At 41.7% G+C, this 27795-nt stretch overlaps 1 protein-coding gene across 1 annotated transcript in view; it reads left to right on the forward strand.

The window, feature by feature from the left end:
- Positions 1-18279, forward strand: part of RIOK1 (RIO kinase 1) — a 30508-nt gene extending 12229 nt beyond the window's left edge. Inside the window, exons 7-17 of the mRNA XM_025384135.1 lie at positions 2564-2676; positions 2778-2858; positions 3899-3985; positions 4697-4834; positions 5199-5302; positions 5527-5633; positions 10820-10885; positions 11784-11903; positions 13327-13380; positions 14786-14938; positions 17584-18279. Of these exons, the coding sequence (XP_025239920.1) occupies positions 2564-2676; positions 2778-2858; positions 3899-3985; positions 4697-4834; positions 5199-5302; positions 5527-5633; positions 10820-10885; positions 11784-11903; positions 13327-13380; positions 14786-14938; positions 17584-17694 (1134 nt within the window). The 3' untranslated portion in view covers positions 17695-18279. The remainder of the gene's footprint in view (positions 1-2563; positions 2677-2777; positions 2859-3898; positions 3986-4696; positions 4835-5198; positions 5303-5526; positions 5634-10819; positions 10886-11783; positions 11904-13326; positions 13381-14785; positions 14939-17583) is intronic.
- The last annotated feature ends 9516 nt before the right edge of the window (positions 18280-27795 follow it).

Genomic DNA, 27795 nt, shown 5'->3' on the forward strand with positions numbered 1-27795 from the left:
TTTTTTTGAGACGGAGTCTCGCTCTGTCGCCCAGGCTGGAGTGCAGTGGCCGGATCTCAGCTCACTGCAAGCTCCACCTCCCAGGTTTACGCCATTCTCCTGCCTCGGCCTCCCGAGTAGCTGGGACTACAGGCGCCCGCCACCTCGCCCGGCTAGTTTTTTGTATTTTTTAGTAGAGACGGGGTTTCACCGTGCTAGCCAGGATGGTCTCGATCTCCTGACCTCGTGATCCACCCGTCTCGGCCTCCCAAAGTGCTGGGATTACAGGCTTGAGCCACCGCGCCCAGCCATTGAGTTCTAATAAAATAAATTACTCATGGGGCCAGGGGTTTATGGTATGTTTCTATAAGTCAGCAAGTCTTTCTTATTTTTTTTCTTTACATATGGATATACTGCCTTCTGTTTGTTAGAGAAGACTTTGAAATCCTTTTGACTCAAAATTGATTACTCTGGCTTGAAGGAAACTCTTACTGTGACTTACTCATCTATAATGGCAAGGGTCTGCAGACCCTTGAAAGTGTAAAACCCATTCTGCTGGAAGCAATTCTCAGTAAAATTCAACTTATAAATCACTGGATTTTTAATTTTTTTTTAAACAGAGCCTTAACAGAGTCTTTTTTTTTTTTTTTTTTTTTTAGACAGTCTCCTAGGCTAGAGTATAGTGGCATGTTCTCAGCTCACTGCAACCTCTGCCTCTCAGGTACTAGCAATTTTCCTGCCTCAGCGTCCCGAGTAGCTGGGACTACCGGCATGCACCACCACACCCAGCTAATTTTTGTATTTGTAGTAGAGGCAGGGTTTTGCCATGTTGACCAGGCTGGTCTCAAATTTTTGGCCTAAAGGATTCACCCGCCTTGGCATCCCAAAGTGCTGGTATTACAGGCATGAGCCTCTGTGCCTGGCCTGAATCACTGGATTTAAGAATGTCTTTATGGCAATAAAAGGCAAAATTGACAAAAGGGACCTAATTAAATTAAAGAGCTTCTGCACAGCAAAAGAAACTACCATCAGAGTGAACAGGCAACCTACAGAATGGGAGAAAATTTTTGCAATCTACCCGTCTGACAAAGGGCTAATATCCAGAATCTACAAAGAACTTAAACAAATTTACAAGAAAAAGTCAAACAACCCCATCAAAAAGTGGGTGAAGGATATGAACAGACACTTCTCAAAAGAAGACATTTATGCAACCAACAGACACATGAAAAAATGCTCATCATCACTGGCCATCAGATGAATGCAAATCAAAACCACAATGAGATACCATCTCACACCAGTTAGAATGGCAATCATTAAAAAGTCAGGAAACAACAGGTGCTGGAGAGGATTTGGAGAAATAGGAACACTTTTACACTGTTGGTGGGATTGTAAACTAATTCAACCATTGTGGAAGACAGTGTGGCGATTCCTCAAGGATCTAGAACTAGAAATACCATTTGACCCAGCCATCTCATTACTGGGTATATACCCAAAGGATTATAAATCATGCTGCTATAAAGATACATGCACATGTATGTTTATTGTGGCACTATTCACAATAGCAAAGACTTGGAACCAACCCAAATGTCCATCAGTGATAGACTGAATTAAGAAAGTGTGGCACAGATACACCATGAAATACTATGCAGCCATAAAAAAGGATGAGTTCATGTCCTTTGTAGGGACATGGATGAAGCTGGAAACCATCATTCTCAGCAGACTATCGCAAGGACAGAAAACCAAACACCGCATGTTCTCACTCATAGGTGGGAATTAAACAATGAGAACACTTGGACACAGGAAGGGGAACATCACACACTAGGGCCTGTCGTGGGGTGGGGAGACAGGGGAGGGATAGCATTAGGAGATATACCTAATGTAAATGACGAGTTAATGGGTGCAGCCCACAACATAGCACATGGATACATATGTAACAAACCTGCACGTTGTGCACCTGTACCCTAGAACTTAAAGTATGATAAAAAAAGGTCTTTAATTATTTTGCATATACTTGAGATATAAAAAAGTTTGAAACCACTTCTCACCTATATTTAAATTGGATTTTACTGTACAGTCTTGCATTGCTTAATGAAGGGAATTCTTTCTGAGAAATCCATCAGGCAAATTTGTCATTATGTGAAGAACATTATAGAGTGTACTTACACAAACCTAGATAGTATAGCCTGTTGCACTCTCAGGCTATATGGTAGTTCCCAGTCTGTATAACAGGTTTCTGTACTGAATACTGGAGTAATTGCAGCACAATGGTAAATATTTATCTAGACATATAAAAAGTACAGTAAAAATACCTGTTATAATCTTATGGGATCGTCTCATAAATACAGTCAGCCACCTGTCAGTGACTAAAATGTTATGTGGTACATGACTGTATTTGTATATTGGAGCTATATTTACTGTCCTTTTGATGTAATGTTTTCTATTTTAATTCGCATCTTCAGAAGACAGTGGTATTCCTTAATGCATGTTATTTCAGTTCACTTGACTTTTGAGGTTAGAATCAAATATATTGAAAAAGTAGTTATTTAACGTAAACTTCATTTTCTTTGTTTTTGACTTAAAATAGGCTAATGTATACCATGCTAGCACAGCAAATGGAGAGAGCAGAGCAATCAAAATTTATAAAACTTCTATTTTGGTGTTCAAAGATCGGGATAAATATGTAAGTGGGGAATTCAGGTAAGTTCAGATTTTTCCCTCCAGTTGGTTTGATTTCTGTTTCCTAAAACATTAAGACAATAATGGAATAATTGAAATAATAAATATTTTTCTTATTCAAGATTTCGTCATGGCTATTGTAAAGGAAACCCTAGGAAAATGGTGAAAACTTGGGCAGAAAAAGAAATGAGGAACTTAATCAGGTGACTGTCTGGGATGTGTGTATGTCTGTCCTGTGCCCTGCACATGAACATCAGCCCTTCCTCCCAGCAGATCCCAGTGTGGTTCTGCCCAAATGCAGGGACTTGTTAGGGCCTTCATTTCTATTAGGTCTGCTGAAGTAAGCACAAGAAACACATTTCTGGACAAATAGAGATTGTTTCCTATTCTGTTGTTTTCTATTCTGAGAATCCATTGCAGAAGAATACTGCCACAATTCATATTTATTCCACAAAGCTAGGTCATTTGGAAGGCCTCGTAAGCCATTGAAAACATTTGCAATTTATACTGAGGACAATAAGGAACTGTTAAAGGATTTTAGCAGGAAAGTGACACAATCAGGTGGTTATAATGCTCTGTCATGTTTCATAGGTATTGCAGTTTTGGGCTAATCTTGTTAGGTCGTGAACTCTTTGTTTGTCGTGGCTTCCTTTTCTTATTTCAGTCCAGTTTTGGACACTTTTATATATTCTTTGTTTGCACTAAGACCTTTTTATCAGGTAAAGGCCTCATCTAGTTGAGATCAAGTTTTCTGAAAATTATGGAGTTTTTAAAAATGTCTTATAACTTTTTATATGCTGTACACAGGTGACACATTGGATAGTGTAGTATTGAGTAAGTACTACTCGTTTTGAAAGTCTTTTGTGTTCAACAAGCTATTAGGTGTGAGTCCAACTATTTTTATTAAGCATTTTTCAGGCTAATCAACTCACATTGTGGACATATCTCCTTTATTTCCTCCATTGTAAGATGCACATTTTTTTTCAGTTTAACATCTCTGGAATTGCTTTGGCTGTTATAGGTTATGGGATGTAATAGTCGAGTTGCTAGTGTTTTGTCATTCTCAGTGGTACATAATGGTGCCAGTTAACATTATCTTAGAGTTTATGAAATATTATAATACAGTTGAGAGGCCTTGGTGCTATTTCTTAACAGCCATATTAATTTTGTGACCTGCAGTTGTAATTTATTTAGATGCCTTTTCAACTTTTCAGCTGTCCTTTTATTTGTTACAATGTCACAGGCTAAACACAGCAGAGATACCGTGTCCAGAACCAATAATGCTAAGAAGTCATGTTCTTGTCATGAGTTTCATTGGTAAAGATGACGTGTAAGTATGTGGAAGCCCTAATAATTGCATTCTGAGAACTGTATTTTTAAGTTCTTTGAGTTTATCCACTATGTGAATATTTCCCATTTGAATAACTTCTTTTATGAATCTTTCCCACTATATTAGTGAATACATGTTATCAATGTATTCTAGCTTTTCAAGTCTGAAAATGCTTCAGAATGAGGAGCAAGTTAGTCCTATGTTGGAGGGTGGTCTTAGACAGTGTGTTGGGAAAGCATCTATTTGCTGGTACCTTCTTGGTTTATCTGCAGTGAGGCAGATTGTCCCACATGCAGCTCACATGATGAGTTGTAGAAGAGAAAGGCATGTAACAGTATAGTAAGAAGCAAGAAAACTTGTTCTTGGTCTTTTTTTTTTTCTTTTTGAGATGGCGTCTCGCTGTGTCGCCCAGGCTGGAGTGCAGTGGCCGGATCTCGGCTCACTGCAAGCTCCACCTCCCACGTTTACGCCATTCTCCTGCCTCAGCCTCCCGAGTAGCTGGGACTACAGGCGCCCGCCACCTCGCCTGGCTAGTTTTTTTGTATGTTTTAGTAGAGACGGGGTTTCACCGTGTTAGCCAGGATGGTCTCGATCTCCTGACCTCGTGATCCGCCCGTCTCGGCCTCCCAAAGTGCTGGGACTACAGGCTTGAGCCACCGCGCCCGGCTGTTCTTGGTCATTTTGTCTTAGTTCGTTTTCTTTTCATTCAAGGCCTGCACCACTCTTGAAAAATGTCCAGTTCTCAGAATCCAAGGCTCGGCAGTTGTACCCGCAGGTCATTCAATACATGAGAAGAATGTATCAGGATGCCAGACTCGTCCACGCAGATCTCAGTGAATTTAACATGCTGTGAGTGTATTTTGTCTCTTAAGAACTGCCTGTAAGTTGTTTTGTGTCCTTCAAAATGATAAATGACAAACAAAATCCCACTCCAAGAAGTCACACTAACATCTGAAGTTTTATTGTTGGCTTCCAAATGGCATAAGATAGGATTCCTTTTTTCAGTGACCTTAGTCACAGAATTGACCGCTTGGATCATTAACAGTGAATGGACTTTGGAAATTCTCCCAGCTTCCATCTGTTAGTCAGGATGGCCTCATCTTATCTACCTTGGTCATTTTGTGAATTACTTCCCTTGCTCTTAAGAGTAGAATTTATTTTAAAAAAACAGTAAAGTAGTACCATCCCACAGCTTCTGTGTCTCTGGCCATAGGTACCACGCTGGAGGTGTGTATATCATTGACGTTTCTCAGTCCGTGGAGCACGACCACCCACATGCCTTGGAGTTCTTGAGAAAGGATTGCGCCAACGTCAATGGTGAGTAGAAACGGGAATTTTCGAAACAGCTCGTTGGTGTGTTTTGGTTTTGTACTCAGTTAAGCTGTTGGCATAAAATGTTTTCACTAAATTGTTTGGTGCAGTGACGCTTAAACCATTTGTGGGGAGATGGTATGTAGTTTTATCTCCTTGTTTCTCTATAAGGTAGTTGGAATACTAACCTTTTTCCTCATAAAAGCTATCAACATTTTTCCTTCTGACAGATTTCTTTCTGAAGCACAGTGTTGCCGTCATGACTGTGCGGGAGCTCTTTGAATTTGTCACAGATCCATCCATTACACATGAGAACATGGATGCTTACCTCTCAAAGGTAAGACAGGGAGAGGAAGGAGGAATAAAAAATAGCAGTACAGGTTCAGTATCTCTTACCTCAAGTGCTTGGGACCAGAAGTGTTTCAGATTTTGAATTTTTTCCAATTTTGAAATATTTGCCTTGTACTTACCCTAGTTGAGCATCCGAAATACCAAAATCCAAAATCGTCACTGCTCCATTTGGCATTTCATTTGAACATCATGTTGGTGCTCAAAAAGTTTTGGATTTTGGAGTATTTTAGATTTTTGATTTTTGGATTTGGGATGCTAACCAGTAATTGCATTTGCTTGACACTTCTGAGGGACCTAGATTGCATAGTGTAGTTTATTCATTTTGACAGCTTCCTGACAGCTTTTCCTTCTTACTTAACAGATGAAGAATCAAAAATATAGCAAAACAGCCAACAGCCAATGGTAAAGCCAGGTTTTTTTTTTTTTTTCCCTTTCCTCTCCTGAGTCAACTTGATAGCCAAGGTTTTTTTACTTTAATTATCTGGCAAGATTACATAGACTGTCAAAGTTTGTGAAAGTTTAGTAAGAAAACTGTCAGTTTTTTGGTCATTAATTCTTTTCCCTTGTTTCTCAGAGGCCTTTCTTTTTCTTTCTTTTTCTTTTTTCTTTTCTTCCTTTTCTTTTTTTTTTTTTTGAGACAGGATTCCGCTCTGTCACGCAGGCTGGAACATGGTGGCAAAATCTTGGCTCACTGCAACCTCTGCCCCGCAGGGTCAAGTGATCCTCCCAGCTCAGCCTCTGAGTACCTGGGACTATGGACACATGCCACCACACCCAGCTAATTTTTGTATTTTTTGTAGAGACAGGGTTTCATCATGTTACCCAGGCTAGTTTTGAAATCTTGGCCTCAGGTGATCCACCTGCCTCAGCCTCCCAAAGTGCTGGGATTACAGGTGTGAGCCACAACTCCCGGCCTCAGAGGCTTTTCTGAATATATAATTTTTTAGAATTCTGGTAAAAGACATAATATAAAAATTTATTGCTTTAACCATTTGAATGTATGGTTCAGTGGCATTAAGTACATTCACATTGTTGTACAAACTATCACCACAATCTGTCTCCACACCTGTTGCATCATCCCAGAGGGATACTCTGTACCCATTAAGTAACAACTTCCCATCCTCCAGCAATCACTATTCTACTTTCTGTCTTTGTGAATTCACCTACTCTAGGTACCTCTTATAAGTGGAATCATATAGTATTTGTCTTTTTGTGTTTGACTTATATCACTTAGTATGATATCTTCAAGGTTCATCCATGTTGTAGCATGTGACAGGATTTCTTCTTCTTTTTTTGTTTGAGACAGGGTCTCACTCTGTTACCCAGGCTGGAGTGCAGCGGTGCGATCTTGGCTCACTGCAACCTCCACCTTCGGGTTCAAGCGATTCTACCATCTTGGCCTCCCCAAGTAGCTGGGGCTACAGGTGCAAGCCACTACACCCAGCTGATTTGTGTACTTTTGGTAGAGATGGGGTTTCACCATGTTGGCTAGGCTGGTCTTGAACTCCCGGTCTCTAGTGATCTGCCTGCCTCGGCCTCCCGAAGTGCTGGGATTAGAGACATGAGCCTACCGTGCCCAGCCTAGGATTTCTTCTTTTAAGGCTGAATAATAGTCCAGTGTATGTATATACTACATTTTGTTTATCCTTTCATCTGTGGATGGACATACAGGTTGCTTATACCTTCTGGCTATTCTGAATAATGCTGCTATGAACATGGATGTATAAATATCTCTTCAAGTTTAGTTCTTCTGCTTTTAGTTCTTTTGGATATACACCCAGAGGTGGAGTTGCTGGATCAAGTGGTATTTCTATTTTCAAGTTTCTAAGGAACCCACCATACTGTTTACTATAGCGGCTGCACCATTTTACATTATCACCAGCAGTGCTCAAGGGTGTTAATCGCTCCACATCCTCACCAGCACTTATTAATCTCCACATCCTCACCAATACCTATTATTTTGTTTCTTATTTTGTTTTGACAATGAGAGACCCCCTAATGAGTGTGAGGTGTATGTTATTATGGTTTTGGTTTGTGATTCCCTGATTACTAGTGATGTTGAGCATCTTTTCATGTGCTTCTTGGCCATTTATATATTTTCTTTGGAGAAATGTCTTTTTATTTTTTTATTTTAGAGACAGGGTCTCTCTGTCACCCAATCTGTAGTACAGTGGTACAATCCTGGCTCACTACAGCCTCAACCTTCTAGACTCAAGTAGTTCCCCTGCCTCAGCTGCCTCAGCCTGCTGAGACTATGGGCGCACACCATGACACCCAGCCAGTTTTTCTTTTTCTTTTTCATTTTGTTGGGACAGGGTCTCACTGTGTTCAGTCTGGTCTTAAACTCCTGGGCTTAAGTACTTTTTCCTCTCTCGGCCTCTCAAAGTTCTGGGGTTATAGGCATGAGCCACAGTGTCCAACCCCATGTCTTTTTTTAATCGGGTTTGGGTTTTTTTTGTTGAGTTGTAGTTGTATTTTCTGGATATGTCAGATAGGTGATTTGCAAATATTTATTCCCATTCTTTGACTTGTCTTTTCACTCTGTTGATTACAAACTTTGATGCACAGAAGTTTTAAATTTTGATGTGATCCAGTTTATCTATTTTTATGTTTGTCTCTGAATCACAGTTGTGAACACATGGCATGTATGCCCCTCCATAGGTTTTCAGGTTTGTTTGTTTTTGGGACGGTGTCTCATTCTGTTGCCCAGGCTGGAGTGTAGGGGCGCAATCTCAGCTCACTGCAACCTCCACCTCCTGGATTCAAGTGATTCTCCCACCTCAGCCTCCTGAGTACTGGGATTACAGGCACCTCCCATCAAGCCCACCTAATTTTTGTATTTTTGTAGAGACAGGGTTTCACCGTGTTGGCCATGGCCAGTCTCAAACTCCTGACCTCAGGTGATCCACCTGCCTCGGCCTCCCAAAGTGCTGGGATTACAGGCGTAAGTCGCCGTGCCTGGCCAGGTTTTCAGGTTTTATCCTGTCTTTTCCTCTTTTTCCATTTCCTTGTAATACCTTCCCATTTCTGCCTTTGCTCAACTTTGCTCTGCCTTGTGAACTTTAAAATTCCGGTTAGAGGCCGGGCGCGGTGGCTCAAGCCTGTAATCCCAGCACTTTGGGAGGCCGAGACGGGGGGATCACGAGGTCAGGAGATCGAGACCATCCTGGCTAACCCGGTGAAACCCCGTCTCTAGTAAAAAAATACAAAAAAATAGCCGGGCGAGGTGGCGAGCGTCTGTAGTCCCAGCTACTCGGGAGGCTGAGGCAGGAGAATGGCGTAAACCCGGGAGGCGGAGCTTGCAGTGAGCCGAGATCGGGCCACTGCACTCCAGGCTGGGCGACAGAGCGAGACTCCGTCTCAAAAAAAAAAAAAAAAAAAAAATTCCGGTTAGAAAGCTCTTTGGAGGGGGATTTCAGCAGAAATTGTTTTCATAGGTATAGTCTCATATAACTATAATAGAAGTAGTCACATTGTGTCACTTACTATACTAAGTTCTTAATTCTGTCACCCTCAATTGTGAACTTTTATGAAACAGGAGTTTCATGTATTGCCAAGTACCCAATATCTGGCCCATAGTAGGCAATCACATCTTTAATGGAATAAACAAGTGTGTCATTTTTATTCCTCAACTTGTTTTTCTTTTTTTTGGAAATGGAGTTTCCCTCTTGTTGCCCAGGCTGGAGTGCAATGGGGCAATCTCCGCTCACCACAACCTCCACCTACTGGGTTCAAGCGATTTTCCTGCCTCAGCCTCCCGAGTAGCCGGGATTACAGGCATGTGCCACCATGCCCAGCTAATTTTGTATTTTCTGTAGAGATGGGGTTTCTCCATGTTGGTCAGGCTGATCTTGAACTCCCGACCTCAGGTGATCCACCCACCTCGGCCTCCCAAAGTGCCGGGATCATAAGTGTGAGCCACTGTGCCTGGCCTCTTTTTTTTTTTTTTGACGAAGTTTCACTCTTGTCACCCAGGCTAGAGTGCAGTGTGCAATTTCGGTTCACTACAATCTCCATCCCTGGGTTAAAGCAGTTCTCCTGCCTCAGCCTCCCCAGTAGCTGGGATTATAGGAGCCCACCACCACTCCTGGCTAATTGTGTGTGTATGTGTGTGTATGTGTGTGTTTTGAGATGGAGTCTCACTCTGTAACCCAGGCTGGAGTGCAGTGGCACGATCATGGCTCACCACAACCTCCACTTCCTGGGTTCAAGCGATTCTCCTGCCTCAGCCTCCCGAATAACTGGGATTACAGGTGTGTGCCAGCATGCCTGGCTAATTTTTGTATTTTTTAGTAGAGACGGGGTTTCACCATGTTGGCCAGGCTGGTCTCGAACTCCCGACCTCGTGGTCTGCCCGCCTCAGCCTCCCCAAACTGCTGGGATTACAGGCGTGAGCCACTGCACCTGGCCTAATTTTTGTATTTTTAGTAGAGATGGGGTTTCACCATATTGCCCAGGCTGGTCATAAACTCTTGATCTCAGGTGATCTGCCGGCCTCAGCCTCCCAGAGTGCTGAGATTAGAGGCGTGAGCCACCGCGCCCAGGTAAGCACTGATTTTCATGTCTAAACTTAAAAAAAAAAACTCTGCTCCCACAATTTTTTCCTTTCTTCTATATAGAGAAGAGAACAGACACTCAGTTTTACAAACCAAAAGAACCCTTTGGAATCTTTGTCACCTTCGTTTCAGTCATTGTTTGCTCAGAGAGCTTCTTTGGTGGCTTATACTGCAGCAGCAATAGAGTTGTATATTCAGGATTTACAGCCAGCCAGCCTTCTTTGCAATTCCCTTTGCCCACTGCTCAGGATTTAAGGAATGGTTCTTTCATTCTTTAGGTCTCTGTATTCCTTTAGTAAATGCTAAAGCTTTTACTAAATGCAAAAACTAATTATTTAAATTTAGTAAAAGTACCATAACTTTTGAAAAAGGGGAAGCTAGGGATTCCCCAGACTAGAAGAGCTTGATTTATTGTTACTTTTGGGTTGATGGCAGCCTTTTTGGTGAGGTCTGTGCTAGAAAGGTAACTTATACCATTAGAACTCACTAAATGCTTTCATAAGTGTGAGGAGGTGATACTTATAAAGACTGCAACAAGTTTATACCAAAACTGGAACATGGATATGTTTTCTGCAGTTGGAATGTAAAAGAAAGTCATTTTTATTTTCTTTCCAAGGCCATGGAAATAGCATCTCAAAGGACCAAGGAAGAAAGGTCTAGCCAAGATCATGTGGATGAAGAGGTAGAATTTATTATCTGTTCACAGCCTTTGGAAACACTTGTGTTTTGAGGTTTTTTTGTTTGTTTGTTTGTTTGTTTTATGTTGCTAGAGCATAAACTTGATTTAAATACATAAGCAGCTTTTTCAAATGATGGTAATATTTCCTTGAGATGTATTATGGTAAATGATTTAAGTGAGCCAAGTTGGATAGTTTACATTTCACTGTATTGGTCCACTCAGCAACCTGTTAGCCCATTGTCCTAGATGGAGAAAAATTTTTAAGAGCCTGTTAGAATGTAGGAGTCAAGAAGGAAAAGCCTGTTTTTAGTTTGCAAATGTGAGTTTTTAAATGAGTTAAGTATTGATTCTAGAAATGTTGTAGATTTTAAATATTATGCTTTGATAAAAATGAGTCAGGGTGTTTTTTTGTGAGGGAGCCATAGTAGCCTTTTTAAAAAATTCTCACAACTCTTAATGGTTGACTCTGAGGTGCCCTGTGTTTGTCGGCAGCTCTCCACCTTTTTCACTGCAGCAGCTGGGTATGTTTTGTAAGGCAGAGCCAGTCAGCGCTTGCCAACTGTAATTCCACCCCTTTCCCTCCTGCTCAGAAAAGCTTTTTGGAACACAAATGAAGGAGAAGTGTTATTCTAAGGATAACCTTGAATCAGCTCTAATGTTGTTTTTTTCCCCCTCCTTAAAATAAGTCATATGCAAAATTTAGTGTTCTATCATTAGTAGTGTTACTTTTGGGACACCACATCGCAGATGGGACACCAGTGTGTGCAGACAGCTTGGCTAAGCATCAGCGTTGGGGATGAATGAATATATAGATTCCCCTGTAACCTGATGAAGGAGTATGCTGTGTGAATGTGAGAAGTATATGAATAACAGTTTTGATTTTGCTTTTCCTCTCTGTTAGGTTTTTAAGCGAGCATATATTCCTAGAACCTTAAATGAAGTAAAACATTATGAGAGGGATATGGACCTAATTATGAAATTGAAGGAAGAGGACATGGCCGTGAATGCCCAACAAGATAATGTAAGTAGATTGGTTGGTGTGTAGCAAGCAGCTCTTCAAAAGTAGTAGGGGACTGTCCCAAACCTATTCGGGCCTTTTAAGTTCCCCTAATCTTGGATGTTGGCTTCTAATAAGATGACTAACTGTGTTAACTTGTGTGCACATTGAATGTAAAGGGAATTCATTGGAATTTATGAGAGGAGGTAACACATTTGAATGAGTCCAACAAGTTATAATTGTAGAAACAAGATTCAGATACAAGTTTAGGCTATTAATGGTTATTATATGAGGTCCATTAACATATATTTCTTTAACATACATCATTCAGGAAAAATTTCTTTTTGGTAAAGGGCCAGATAGTAAATATTTTAGGCTTTGTAAGCCAAGAAACAGAATTAAGGTGATTCCGTAGGTCCTTATGTAACAAGAGAGAAAAAACTTCACCCTCAATTTGTATTCGTGAAATTAGAAATACTTTAATAATAATTGAATACACTTGTGTAATACAAGTATACTAAAGAAGAGTGCAGTTATTCGATGTGGGGCAGATAATATTTGGCTTAATTGGGGCTCAAATTTTGTGTTTGCTATCTTCAAATTGATGGCAAATGTTTATCTGTAAAAACTACCAGGTAGGCTGGGCGCAGTGGCTTACACTTGTAATCCCAGCCCTTTGGGAGGCCGAGGTGGGCGGATCACTTGAGATCAGGAGTTCGAGACCAACCTGGCCAATATGGTGAAACCCCGTCTCTACTAAAACTACAAAAATTAGCCAGGCATGGTGGCGTGCTCCTGTAATCCCAGCTACTGGGGAGGCTGAGGCATGAGAATCACTTGAACGTGGGAGGCGGAGGCTGCAGTGAGCTGAGATTGCACCATTGAACTTTAGCCTGGGCTATAGAGCAGGACTGTCTCTCAAAAAAAAAAAAAAAAAAAGGCTTGGTACGGAGGCTAACGCCTGTAATCCCAGCACTTTGGGAGGCCGATGTGGGTGGATCAGCTGAAGTCAGGAGTTCGAGACCAGCCTGGCCAACATGGTAAAACCTCGTCTCTACTAAAAATACAAAAATTAGCTGGGCATTGTGGCGGGCGCCTGTAATCCCAGCTGCTCAGGAGGCTGAGACAGGAGAAACTCCTGAACCCTGGTGGCAGAGGTTGCAGTGAGCCAAGATCATGTCACTGCACTCCAGCCTGGGCGACAAAGCAAGACTCTGTCTCAAAAAAAAAAAAAGAACAACTATGAGGTGGCTGGTTGGATTTGGCCAGTAGATCTGGTAGACAGAAATAATATAAACTTTCTGTGTTACAGTGAGATTAATTTTAGATACCTTTGTATAATCATAGGAGATGTTATTTAACCCACATTGTTCTTAGTAGTACAATATGCATATTTCATTGTCTAGTTTTATGTTGATCCTTATTTTTTTTTCCTTTTGGTTATAAGATTCTATACCAAACTGTCACTGGATTGAAGAAAGATTTGTCAGGAGTTCAGAAGGTATGAAGAACATGTATTACTGTTTGTTTATGTGAAAACACTTATAAAGGATATAAAACTCTAGTCATATTATTTGTTTTTATTATTTAATATTATTAGAACTAAATTAATGCTATTTTATATTGTTAAAATTTTATAGTTGCTTTCAAAGTCTGTGGACATCTTCAGAAATGCCATTTTTATGTTCTTTCTAAACATAGCACTGAAATTTGGAAATTATTTTTCTTTCTGTCTCTGAATTGTTCTGTAATTGCAGGTGAGGTATTTATCTTTTTGTATTCTAGTTGTCATTTGTGGAGTTATTAATGATAGCCATTGTGCTGCTTGATGGTTTTTACAACCAGCTTAGGAAAACTGTGGAATGTGGTCTCCTACCAGGATATTACTTGTTAAAGAACAATCTCATGAGTTCAGCAATCCTGCTGTGCTGGATTCCTGTAATGTTCTTTTTTCTTAAAATAATCTTGTTTTGTTTTACATTTTAGAAGGACAGGGATTAAGTAATTCTAACTTAGGCAGTCATAAAAGCAGTCTTTATTTCTTCAAATCTTCCTAATTGAAGACTTAAAGGATCACAGTTTGCTTTCTCAAAATCATGTCTTTTCTGTGGAAAGAATTGAATTATGGTATTATAATTGAATACCATTCAATTATATTATATGGTATTACAATTGAATACCAAGAATTGAATTATGGTTATTATAACTCAGAAATGCAAAATACCAGGGGAATTCTGGTATTTTGCATTTCTGAGTTATAATAACAGGTGTCATAAGGAAGTTATGCTTTGGATTCCAGAGCATGAAGATTTTATTGCAGCAAGCTAGAAAATCTTGTACAATTGACTTCTAAAGATCTGTTTTTTTCCTTATAAAAAGGAAACCTCACTCTTAAAAACTGCTGGGAAGCACTGTATTAGACAACTGCTAAATTTCAGGAAGTAGTGAAAATTTCTCTTCTTTGAATATTGTTTTCCCTCTCAATTGGATTAGTTTATTGCTAGAAATGTGGTTCACAGGAAAACAGCTGTGAAGTTATCCGTATAAATCTTTATTTTCTACCTCTATGTATATTTCGCCTCTTTCCCAGTCCCAACTAAATGCCCCTGATCAGCTGAAAGAAGCAGAACGGTTTTGTCGTTGGTCTAGGTCACGCAGTAAAACCCTGGTTCCTTCATTTGGGTATGTTCTTGAGCCTTACCTGGAGTGGCTACTTTCATATTTCCCTCCTGATGTTCATTCTGGTGTTTTAATGTTTCAGTACAGGATGTTAGTTTTTAACATGTATTTGCGAGCCTAAAATCTGAATTCTGGCATTAACACATTTAACAACAACACATAACTTGGTTTATGTGTTGTTTAGAATTACATGGTTTAGAATAACATGGTTCTTTAATAATTTCAAGGTCCCTGCACTCCTAGAAAATCAAGTGGAGGAAAGGACTTGTTCTGATTCAGAAGATACTGGAAGCTCTGAGTGCTCTGACACAGACTCTGAAGAGCAGGGAGACCATGCCCGCCCCAAGAAACACACCACGGGCCCTGACGTTGATAAAAAAGTAAGCAATGAGATACATTCCCCTTTTCTTTAGTGTGGGAGCACAGCGGCTCTTGTTTCTCTTTGCTCAAGGATCTAGCTAGATTGTGATGGCTGAAAACATTATTGATAAGTACCTCTAATTACAGTTTTAATACCTAAGTGTGAACTTGACTTTTGGTGGTAACGTTATCTCAAGATTGGACTGCTCATCGGAGCACCTTGGGCATTGCCTAGAGAGAGCACACACTAAATTCAGTACATTTCGTATGAAGTACAAGTGATGTTAGAGTTGACTCGGTAAATACTGAAGAGCCATTTCAGGGGGACTTATAGCCCAGCTTGATGTTTCTGGAATCTGAAAGACTGTATAATAGTCCCCGCTTCCATGCTTTCACTTTCTACTGTTTCAGTTCCCAGCAGTCAGCCTTGGTTTGCAAATATTAAATGGAAAATTCCGGAAATAAACAATTTATAAGTTTTGAATTGCTCACTGTCCTAAGTAGTGTGATGAAATTCATGCTGTCCTCCTCCATCCTGCCTGGGATGTGAATCACCACGTGGTCCAGCGTCTTCACACTGTCGACACTCCCCACCCATTAGTCATTTAGTAGTCTTCTTGGCTGTCGGTTCAGCTGCTGTGATGTTGTGGTGCTTGTGTGCAAGTAACCCTTACTTTGCTTAATAATGTCCATAAATTACAAGAGTAGTGATGTTGGAAGTTCAGGTGTGCTTTAGAGAAGCCATAAAGGTCTTCCTTTAAGTGGAAAGGTGACCATTCTTGACTTAGCAAGGAACTCATGCCTGTAATCCTAGCACTTTCGGAGGCCAAGGAGGGCAGATCACTCCAGACCAGTCTGGGCAACAGAGTGATACCCTGTCTGTTAAAACATTGGTGATGAGTACCTGTAGTCCCAGGTACTTGGGAGGTTAAGGCAAGAGGATCCCTTGAGCCCAGAAGTTTGAGGTTCTAGTGAGCTGATCATGCCACTGCACACCAGCCTGGGTGACAGAGTGAGATTCTGTCTCAAAAAAATAAATAAGAAAAGGAAAAGAATCATATGCTGAAGTTGCTGAGATCTATGATGAGAATCTTTTATCCGTGACACTGTGGAGAAGGAAAAAGATGTTTGTGCTGGTTTTGCTATCTCACCCCAAACTGCAAAAGTTAGGGCCATAGTATGTGATAAGTGCTTAGTTAAGATGGAAAAGGCATTACATTTGTGGGTGAAAGATGTAAACAAAAACATCTTCCAGTTGACGGCACCATGTTGCACCGGAAAGCATTGAGCCTATACGAAGGTTTCAAAGGTTTCAGCAAGAGTTCCCCTGAAATGAGTGACACCAGGTCATTTACTGTAAGGAATAGTTAAACAGATTCAGGAATAGGTTTGGACTAAAAAACAGAAAAATTACCAGAGAGGCTGCATCTGCCAATGAATAAGCTACTGTCACATGAGTATGATACTGTGGGATATTTTGAGAGTGAGAAAGACCACATTCAAATAACTTTTATTATAGTATATTGTTACTATTCTATTATTAGTTATTATCTCTTACTGTGCCTAATTTATAAATTAAACCTCATCATAGGTATGTATATATAGGAAGAAACATAGTATATATAGGGTTTGGCACTATCCACTGTTTTAAGCATCCGCTGGGGGTCTTGGAACATATATCCCCCATGGATAAGAAGGGACTCTTGTATTTCTTTAATTCCTAGCCATAGACATAAGAGACACTGCTGACCGAATGCTATGTAACTATTATTGTTCCATCTTAGTCTAATCCTTTAAACCATATACAATGTGGGTCCCAAGACTTCTGAGGGACATACTCAGCTGCTAGCATATTTTCTCGTATGTCTACTAGAAACACATATTTTGTCTCTTTCCAATGTCTGTTTCTGTTAGAATATGGAACTTGTAAAGAAAAGTATTTGCAAACATTTAATAACATTCTTAGGGATATTTCTGTTTGGCTGTCTTCACATTTCTATTAAGGAAGCTCAAGGCCAGTTATGGTGGCTCATGCCTGTAGTCTCAGCTACTAGGGAGGTTGAGGCAAGAAGGTTGCTTGAGCCCAGGAGCTTGAGGCTGCAGTGCACAATGATCCTGCTACTGCCCTCCCGCCTGGGTGACAGAGTGAGTCCCTGTCTCTAAAAAGAACAAGCTCAAAGACAATTTTCACCCCAAGTTCTCCACCAACCCATAATCATTTTCTTTGTTTTACATTACACTCACTTTTATTCTTCTGTGTGTATATTTTATTTAGTTATAATAATAAGAAGAATACTGCAGGTGGGTGCAGTGGCTCATGCCTGTAATCTCAGCATTTTTGGAGATTGAGGTGGATGGATCACTTGAGCCCAGGAGTTCGAGACCAGCCTGAGCAATCTGGTGAAGCCCCATCTCTACCAAAAAATACCCAAAAAAACCTAGCCAGGTGTGGTGGTGTGCGCCTGTTGTCCCAGCTACCCAGGAGGCTGAGGTGGGAGGATTGCTTGAGCCCAGGAGGTGGAGGCTGAAGTGAACCATGATCATACCATTGCACTCCAGCCTGGCGACAGAACAAGACCCTGTCTAAAAAACAAAAAAACAAAAAAACAAGAAAAATGCATACTCCAAATGAATGAAATTTGGCTTTTTTGTTTGCTTTTTACAGGAAAGAAAAAAGATGGTCAAGGAAGCCCAGAGAGAGAAAAGAAAAAACAAAATTCCTAAACATGTGAAAAAAAGAAAGGAGAAGACAGCCAAGACGAAAAAAGGCAAATAGAACGAGAACCATATTATGTACAGTCATTGTCATCAGTTACTTTTCTTGCCTGAACTCTAAGCTGCGTCTGGAAGATGGCTTATTGATTTTAACCAAATTGTCATCATGTCTGTCTGTGAAGACGGATTCAGTGTTTTCATGTAATTATGTAAAAAACTCTAAGCTCTAGAGTCTAGATCCAGTCCCTGACTCTGGTGTTGACAGAGGATTTATTTAAGCTATTATTTTAATAAAGAACTTTGTACATTTTTATTTTTATATGTTTTTCTCTTACAAATATGTTTTCAGAAGCATGATAAATATTTAAATGTCAATATCTATAACTCTTACGTGAGTGTCCAGAGGCACTCATGGGAAAATTGGTTTTGCTTTCTTTGTACACACCAGAGACCCATCTGAGGTCATCTGATTATAAGGCCATGTTTATGTAAAGGGAATTTCACTCACAATTCAGCTGGCTGTTGATTTAATCATTCACTGCAACTCTGCCCTTGTGTATATTGGTGATCATTTGTAATGCTCTTACACTTCATCTTTAATGTTCTTTTTGGAGCTAGGACCTCTCAGTTCATCAAGTTTTTTACATTCAATCATTTGGCATGTTCATTCATTCATCAAAAATTTGAGTATTTTAGTTGCTGGGGATACAGCAGAAAACAAACTAGGCAAAAATTACTACCTTTGAGTAGTTTACATTTTGATAGGAAGATAAGACATTAACCAAAATAAGTAAAAAGTGGTGTATCAGCAGATGATAAATTCTATGGAGAGAAATAATGCAGAGATGAGAGGGCGCCTATTTTGCAGGAGTTTGCAGTTTAAAATAGGGTTCCTGGAAAGGCCTTACTGCGGGCCGACATTGGAGCAAATACTTGAGGAAGGTGAATCGTGTGCATAGCAGGAAGGAGGAACATGCCAGGCAGAGCAACCAACAGTTGCAAAGCCCTGAGGCAGGAGTGTACGTGACATCTTCCAGAAACAGAGCTGAGACATCATCAAGGGAGAAAGTAGTCGATGCAATCAGATAGTGTACGGCTGTGGGAGGGTTTTGGCAGGGAGTGATACGATCTGACTTCTGTTTTAAAAGGATTACTCTGGCCTCTGTGGAGAATCGACCAGGAAACAAGGGTAGGAGACCAGTGGGTATGTTCATTGAAGTAAACCCAAGCAAGAGATGCTGATGGCTTGGTATAGGATGGTGGCTGACATGAGAGAAGCGGTTGCACATTCTAAGGGAAGAGATGAGATTGCGAGGAGTGAAGGGTGACTTCAGGGTTTCTGACCTGAGCAGCAAGTGAGATGACTGGAGCTGCCACTTAACTGTGATGGGAAAGACTGTGGTTGGGAGCAGGTTTGGGGAGGGTAGGAGGGTGAGATAAAATGTTACACTGCAACATAGCACAGATACTAAAAGAAATTACCATATAGTTTTTTTAATGGTACATTTTATGTTAGAAGTGACTATTGCAGTCATTGCATTTAGAAATAATTTCCAAAAACCAACCCCTAGTTTTCACTGAAACTGAAGTTCAGTCCTGCTTATTTGACTGGATTATTGGGGGAAATCATTTGAGCTCTTTATTGTGTTTATTTTGACTTTAAAGTTCAACATGTGAAATATAATTTCAATGAAACACAGAAATAATCCCTGTGAAATAGTCTACAGTTAGCACAACGAAAGAAAAAGCAAAAGCAGACATCAATCCTGCACACCTCTGGGGAGTTTATCTTCAGGATCTTCCAGTTCTTGTGTTTGTTTCGGTCTTACTCTCTGACATGGTATGTTTGCCTCAGGAGGTCAAGCTCCTCAGCGCTATCTTTTGCTGAATCACGCAGTTTCCAAGCTTGGAATCAGTGCCACTTGGCCAGATGTAGCGATGGCAGGATTGTGGGGCAGTTCATTCTCTTACATTGCTACTGGGAGGAAGTGACTTGTAAAACATCAAGAGTTGGTCATGAAGATTCTAACCTGGGAAAAGCTTTTTTGATACCCCTCTCGCTGATACGGCTGTATCCTTGTTTGGATTCTGGGTCGTAAGGCTGTGGCTGGTTTAAATAGCCACTCATCGTATTCTTGCCAACCTTGTCTGAAATTATCATCCTCATCAGAAGGCTTAGAAGGAGCCTAATCTTAGGCAGACAAGTAGCAGGGCTGCTTGCTGACTTTGATAACAATTGAGCTTTGATTGTTTGGCAGGTTTTAGGTTAATGGATTATTGGTTGTACAGTTACTTTCTATTTGGAAAGGTGAAGTTTGGGTCTCTTGGCCCAAAGCTGGGGACAGTATTTTGTTGGTTGTGGTTATATCTGATTTCATATGTTGTTGATGATTCTCATTCATCAAAATAATGCAGATGTTTCTAAAAGTTTACTATGAGAAATCTAGATAACTTCTTTGAAGCACAAAATGACAGCTCTTTCCTATGCTGCTGTCACTCATTCTTCCTTTGGTAAACCTGTTTAGGAATAGAATGTTTCTCAGCCTGAAAGTACCACCATTTCTTTTTTGTTTTTTTTTGTTGTTGTTGTTTTGTTTTTTGTTTTTTGGTTTTTTTTTGAGATGGAGTCTCGCTCTGTCACCCAGGCTGGAGCACAGTGGCGCGATCTCACCTCACTGCAACTTTCACCTCCCAGGTTCAAGTGATTTTCCTGCCTCAGCCTCCCGAGTAGCTGGGATTATAGGTGCCCGCCACCACACCTGGCTAATTTTTGTATTTTTAGTAGAGACAGGGTTTCACCATGTTGGCCAGGCCGGTCTCAAACTCCTGACCTTAGGTGATCCACCCACCTCGTCTCCCAAAATGCTGGGATTATAGGCGTGAACCCCCACTCCAGGCCAGCACCACCATTTGAATGTGGTCTTTTAGTGGAGAAATGAGAATGGTGGCAGATCTTTGCCCAGGTCTGTCTAATCAAGTATGAATCCACGGTTCTTGGCTAACATCAGGTTTTCTTCAGCTTTACTGCGAACTTGATGAAGACACATCCAAGATGTTGAAAAACTTTATAGCTTGGCACTAAGAGTTGTTTGAGATCTTTCGTTTTCATGAGTATTCTGTTTAATTCTGTGCCAGCAGCTTGTTTCTTGGCTGTGGGCCCATCCTGTTTTGTGACTGATTTCATTAACCTTTTGGCTCAGAAAAGGAAGAGATTAAATAAAAGTTCTTCCAGATGCAGGTAAAAATGAAATTTAAGGACATCTCAAATGTCAGGCTCTGAATGCTATCTCTGAAAAATCCTTTTCATTTTCAAAAACTTGATAAGCTCTCTAATTTCTAGTGGTCTATACACATCGTAAATAAAGACCTTGAGTGTTCAGAGCTTTACTTTGATTTCTGAGGTTTACTTGTTTAATGGAAGAGCTAAAAGAATTGGCAGCGTGAGCACATTCTCCTTAAGTATAGTTTCCCATGAAGATTTCAGGTACAGGGATCAAAACCAAGAACTCCCCACATTCTGTCTCCTAAATGGGATTAGGGTGTCACATTCCCTGCATTTTGGTTGGAGTGTTTAACTTTCATACACTTTGGGTTTGTGTTGCCTTGGACATGAAGGCTTTTAAGTGTTTCAGGGGAAACCATAATATTGGTGTGAAATCATTAAAGCCAGTTTTGTAAGGAAAGAATTACTATCTTGCATCTATGCCTTCCAGAGATCTTAGTCCCAGTTGATGGTGTTGTAGAATCCTCTGAATTTGGAGAATATTGACTGCATTTGTGGAAATCTTGACTTTGGTTTTCAGCTTGCTTCTTTTTCTGTGTGACTGCACATCCTGCTTTGGTTACTGGCTGGTCATGATCGTGAGGAGGTGGCCCTTACAGCTAGAGTAGCCTCACTGCCACAAAATCCTTTCTGATTCCTTTTTTTTTTTTTTTTTTCTTTCAGAATGATGAGTTTCTTCTGGCATAAAGCAGAGCCATCTCCAGATCTTGGAGACAGGTTTCCATTGCCTTTTATTGGTGCTATGTTTGGGTTTGTTTAAAGGCTGATTAACTTTTGTCATCTTTGGGTGAACTTGTAGCCATTACCAATTCTGTACAGTATGTATCTGGCATAAGTCATATAACTTGGCAGTGAAAAAGTAGTGACTTTGGGGCCAAAACATTGTTGGAGTCAGGATGCTAGAATGCTAAGTTGGAGAGGCTGCGGTGAGAGAATGGGGTGTTGGAAGTTGTAGTATAGAGGTTGCCCTTGCTGGCGGTGTCTAGGATACAGCCACAGGCATGAGTGGCTGTGGTAGGGTAGCAGATAAAGCACGAAGGCTAGAAGGGCAAGGACCGAGGCAGAATTGTGGAGAGTCATTCGAGTTCTGATGGGCATGGTTGAGAGTATCGGAGACAAGCTGAAAATGTTCAGAGTGAGGGGTAGTGCGCTACAGGAGGGGACATCACCCATGCCCGTGATGGAGGGGAAGTGAGTGGCGTCTGATGACACAGGGCAGAAGAGGGCAGCAGGGAAGAGGCGCCCAAGAGGAGAGCCAGAGTGTAGATGCAGTGAGGAGGAGGGAACCCTCAGAAGAGAAGTTGGGAATAAAGGGCTTTTTTGTTTGGTTGGTTGGTTTTTTATGGTATGTTACCATGAGCACTATGGGAGTGTTTCAGGAATCAGAAAGGTGAGAAGAGGGGGTCTATTTTTTTTTTGTTGTTGTTATTATTTAGTTTTTATTTCATAATCATAAACTTAACTAAACTCTGCAATCCAGCTAGGCATGGGAGGGAACAAGGAAAACATGGGACAGTTCCGAAGGGAACTGCAGTGAGAGCACAAAGATTCAAGGATACTGTGAGCAAATGGGGTGGAGGGTGCTCTCCTCAGCTACAGAAGGAATGGTCTGGGGGCGAAGATAAAACACAAGTCAAACTTATTAGAGTTGTCCACAGTCAGCAGTGGTGATCTTGCTGGTCTTGCCATTCCTGGACCCAAAGCGCTCCACGGCCTCCACAATATTCATGCCTTCTTTCACTTTGTCAAAGACCACATGCTTGCCATCCAACCACTCGGTCTTGGCAGTGCAGATGAAAAACTGGGAACCGTTTGTGTTGGGTCCAGCATTTGCCATGGACAAAATGCCAGGATCTGTATGCTTTAGGATGGAGTTCTCCTCTTCAAATTTCTCCCCATAGATGAACTTGCCACCAGTGCCGTTATGGCGTGTGAAGTCACCACCCTGACACATAAACCCTGGAATAATTCTGTGAAAGCAGGAACCCTTATAACGAAATCCTTTCTCTCCAGTGCTCAGAGCACGAAAATTTTCTGCTGTCTTTGGAAACTTGTCTACAAACAGTTCAAAGGAGACGCGGCCCCAGGGCTTGCCGTGGACAGCAATGTCGAAGAACACAGTGGGGTTGACCATGGCTAATAGTACAGGGTTTTCCTTGGCAGCGGCGTCTGCAAAGCTAAAGAGGGGTCTATTTTTTATTGGACCTCAGGTGCAGCTCCCACTGTGGGGTTGGGTGCATCAGGGTCTCAGACCCTGACACCATTAAGAAGGCAAATGCTGTAACCACTGTGGAAGTAATAGCAGTACCTCCCTCATAGATTATTGTGAAGGATGCTGAGAAGAGCTAGTGGGGAACTTCGCAATGGATGGATCAGACTGATAGTACCCGAACCCTTTGCTTTGTCATTAAAAGTGGAGCAGCCAGCCCGGTAGGTGCTCCTGTTGTGATGTAAAAGGAAGTATATAGAACCATCTACAAAATACTTCACCTGCCCCTAAAAACACTGAACCTGAACTATGTGGCCACTAGATATAACTAGGTGTTTACAGGAAATACAGGACACAGGAACAGGATAAATGATCCTATGAGGACACAACCAAATCTGGAATAAGGAAAAGTCCATAAGGGGGGGAAAAAAAAAAAGGGAAGGCCAGACGCAGTGGCTCACGCCTGTAATCCCAGCATTTTGGGAGGCCGAGGCTGGCAGATCACGAGGTCAGGAATTCAAGACCAGTCTGGCCAACATAGTGAAACCCTGTCTCTACTAAAAATACAAAAATTAGCTGGGCATGATGGCACGTGTCTGTAATCTCAGCTACTTGGGAGGCTGAGGCAGGAGAATCGCTTGAACCCAGGAGGTGGAGGTTGCAGTGAGCCGAGATCGCGCCACTGCACTCCAGTTTGGGCAACAGAGTGAGACTTCATCTCAAAAAAAAAAAAAAAGAAGCACAAGTGGTTTCAGACCACATATCCCCATGCTGTGTACTGCATTTGGATCCTGATGAAATCAAACCAATTGTAAAAAAATTGGGGTGGTGTTTTAAAAATAAGGAAAGTTAAAAATGAAATATATATTAGATGGTAGTAAGGAATTATCCATTTTATTGGATATGATAGTGATATTGTGGTTACATTTTTTAAAAATGTGTTCCCTCCAAGTATCTATGAAGTCTTTATGAATAGGATGTCTGGGATTGTTTTAAAATACTCCACCCTGTCTCTAAAGAAAAGTGGCAGTAGATGAAGCAAGATTTGCAGAATGTTAATAATTGCTAAAACTGGGTAATGGATATGTGGGGATTCATAATACTGTTCTCACTCTTTTTGTATATAAAAATTTCTCTAACAAAAAGGTTTTTAAAAACAAATTTTAAGAGCATCTCACTCTCTTGCCCTGGCTGGAGTGCAGTGGCACCTTCTTAGTTCACTGCACCCTCAACCTCCTGGGCTCAAGTGATCTTCCTGCCTCAGCCTCCCTCAACTGTCTGGGCTCAAGCAATCCTCCTGCCTCGGCCTCCCAAAGTGCTGGGATTACATCCACCACACCCAGCCAATAAAACATTTTCTAAAAATGTGTTAAAGTATATTGAGCACTCAATATGGCTTATCACATAGTAGTGCTATATTATACAAGTGTCTATATATTTGTTATTTTACTTACTACTTTTAGGTAACTTCTTTTGCCTAGGCATGAGGTTTAACCATGTGGGCTAAGAAAATAGGTCTAGGCAGAATTATAATGCCAGTAATGACCTAGCTTGGTGTCATGAAATGCCCTTTTGGTTCTGAAATTTATATCCTATTAGTGGGTGCAGTAAGAGAACTTGTATATTGAACAAATGCAGATATAATTCATTTTGCCAACCTGATCCTTGTTTTAAAAGACAGTATCAGCCAGGCACGGTGGCTCATGCCTGTAATCCCAGCACTTTGGGAGGCCAAGGAGAGTGGATCACCTGAGGTCAGGAGTTCGAGACCAGCCTGGCCAACATGGCAAAACCCTGTCTCTACTAAAAATACAAAAATTAGTCAGGTGTGGTGGTGTGCACCTGTAATCCCAACTACTGGGGAGGCTGAGGCAGGAGAATCGCTTGAACCTGGGAGGCAGAGGTTGCAGTGAGCCGAGATCGTACCACTGCACTCCAGCCTGGGCGATAGAGTGAGACTCTGTCTCAAAAAACATAAATAAAATAAGGCCGGGTGCAGTGGCTCACGCCTGTAATCCCAGCACTTTGGAGGCTGAGGCAGGCGGATCACGAGGTCAAGAGATTGAGACCATCCTGGCAAACACGGTGAAACTCCATCTCTACTAAAAATACAAAAAAAAAAAAAAAAAAAAATTAGCCGGGCATGATGGCGGGCACCTGTAGTCCCAGCTACTTGGGAGGCTGAGGCAGGAGAATGGCATGAACCCAGGAGGCAGAGCTTGCAGTGAACTGAGATCGCACCACTGCACTCCAGCGTGGGCGACAGAGCAAGACTCCATCTCAAAAAAAAAAAACTATACCACTTCTGTGAGACCTGTCCTAACCACTCTATTTGCAATTGCCATCCTGCCTACTTCCCGAAGGCCCCACATGTCTTGTCAGATCACTGGCATTATTTTTCTACAGCTCTTCTAACAAACTAATCTCACATGTTGAATTTACTTATACATACCATGTCTCTTTCCTCACCTTCCACCTCTGTCTACAGTGTAAGCTCCACAAGGGCAGGGATTTCTGTCTTTGTTTTCTTTTGTATCCCTGCTCCTAGAATAGTGCCTGAAACACAGTCAATGCCCAATAAAGACTTAACTGAATAATATGTTGTGTTTCCTAAACAAATATCAGGCTATTCCATCCATGGATCACACCCCTCACATTCATAAAAATGAGTCGATGTGGGTTGATCTGCACCTTCTAATCATGCCATCCCTGTGACCAGCGGCCATGTTTTCCAATGGCAGCTGGAGTCGGGTCTGTGGGCTCAGGTGCTACGCCCTGCAGCAGAGCCTGTTTTGTCATTGACCCTTGGTGCGGGAGGCACTCAAGCCAATGGAACTGATTAGACTACGATTCAATTAGACTAAGATAATCGAGGAATGTTGCTATTTTAGTCTTCACCATGTGAGACCATTTGACTATCATCCAAAGTGCTCAGCCAAAAAGATTGCCTAATGAGTTAATCCTAACTCACCACAATATATGAGAAAATGGGGCTGGGCACGGTGGCTCACGCCTGTAATCCCAGCACTTTGGGAGGCCGAGGCAGGTGGATCATCTGAGGTCAGGAGTTCAAGACCAGCCTGGCCAACATGGTGAAACCCCGTCTCTACAAAAATACAAAAATTAGCCTGACATCATGGCAGGGGCCTGTAATCCCAGCTACTCAGGAGGCTGAGGGGGGAGAATCACTTGAACCCAGGAGGCAGAGGTTGCAGTGAGCAAAAGAAGAGAAAAAGAAAACTAAATGGGAGGCCTTTTTTTTTTTTTTGAGACGGAGTCTCGCTCTGTTGCCCAGGCTGGAGTGCAGTGGTGCAATCTCTGCTCACTGTAAGCTCCGCCTCCTGGATTCACGCCATTCTCCTGCCTCAGCCTTCCAAGTAGCTGGGACTACAGGTGCCCACCACCACGCCCGGCTAATTTTTTTTGTATTTTTAGTAGAGACGGGGTTTCACTGTATGAGCCGGGATTGTCTCGATCTCCTAACCTCATGATCCGCCCGCCTCAGCCTCCCAAAGTGCTGAGGTTACAGGCGTGAGCCCCCGCGCCCGGCCCGGAGGCTTTATGAAATCAAGACATGTGTTCACACGTCGTCATCTCTTCCCAAATGTTATAGCTGAAAAATTTAAAGAGCTATTGATTCCAAGAGATGGCCCTGAGTTTAAACAAGACCTCTGCCTACTTGACAGCCTGACAAATTCCCACAGTGACACTGCCATGATCCTTTCCTCCAAAGGGCGTGAAATACTGCCCCAGCCCCACGGGACTGGTGTGATTGTTAGTGGGTACTTAGTCTTGCCGAATCTAATTTTCCTTAAATAGTACCAATATGACAGCAATGTTGGGAGGTTGTCTCCTGCTGCCTCTGCATGTAGACATTGTCAACCTTGCTCAAGGGAAATGGGGTTGCCGGCTTTAGTCCAAGGTCCCTCTCTTGGCTGTTACTGGTAACATGCCATGGAACTGGGCAAGCCTCTTTCCTTTCGGGTGAAATTGCTCATCTGTAAATTGAGAGAATTGGGTTATCTAGTCCAACTTGGTCTAGATGGTCATAACATTTCTTCTTTAAAATTCTGTTATTAAAAAAAAATAACAAATGATTTGGAACGGCCAGGTTGGAATTACAACTCCTGAAAGGACCCGTTCATTAAAAATAAAATAGCCAGGCGCGGTGGCTCATGCCTGTAAACCCAGTACTTTGGGAGGCCGAGGCGGGTGGATCACGAGGTCAGGAGATCGAGACCATCCTGGCTAACAAGGTGAAACCCCGTCTCCACTAAAAATACAAAAAATTAGCCGGGCGTGGTGGCGGGCGCCTGTAGTCCCAGCTACTTGGGAGGCTGAGGCAGAAGAATGGCGAGAACCCGGGAGGCGGAGCTTGCAGTGAGCGGAGATCGGGCCACTGCACTCCAGCCTGCACTACAGAGCGAGACTCTGTCTCTAAATAAATAAATAAATAAATAAACAAACAAACAAACAAATAAATAATGGGTTGAAAATGCCGATGATCACACAGATCAGGTACGCTTTTTCTATGAATCATAATCTCATAAGGCAGCTTTTACTCTGTGCTGTTTTAATTTTGCCATAGGAATTGTTCATTGGCCTTGCAATAATGTTTGCTCCTCTAGAGGGAGGTGTGCTCTTGGGTTCCCATTATTACCTTGTACTCA

This window comes from Theropithecus gelada, chromosome 4 (genome assembly GCF_003255815.1).
Source record: "Theropithecus gelada isolate Dixy chromosome 4, Tgel_1.0, whole genome shotgun sequence".
Taxonomy (NCBI): domain Eukaryota; kingdom Metazoa; phylum Chordata; class Mammalia; order Primates; family Cercopithecidae; genus Theropithecus; species Theropithecus gelada.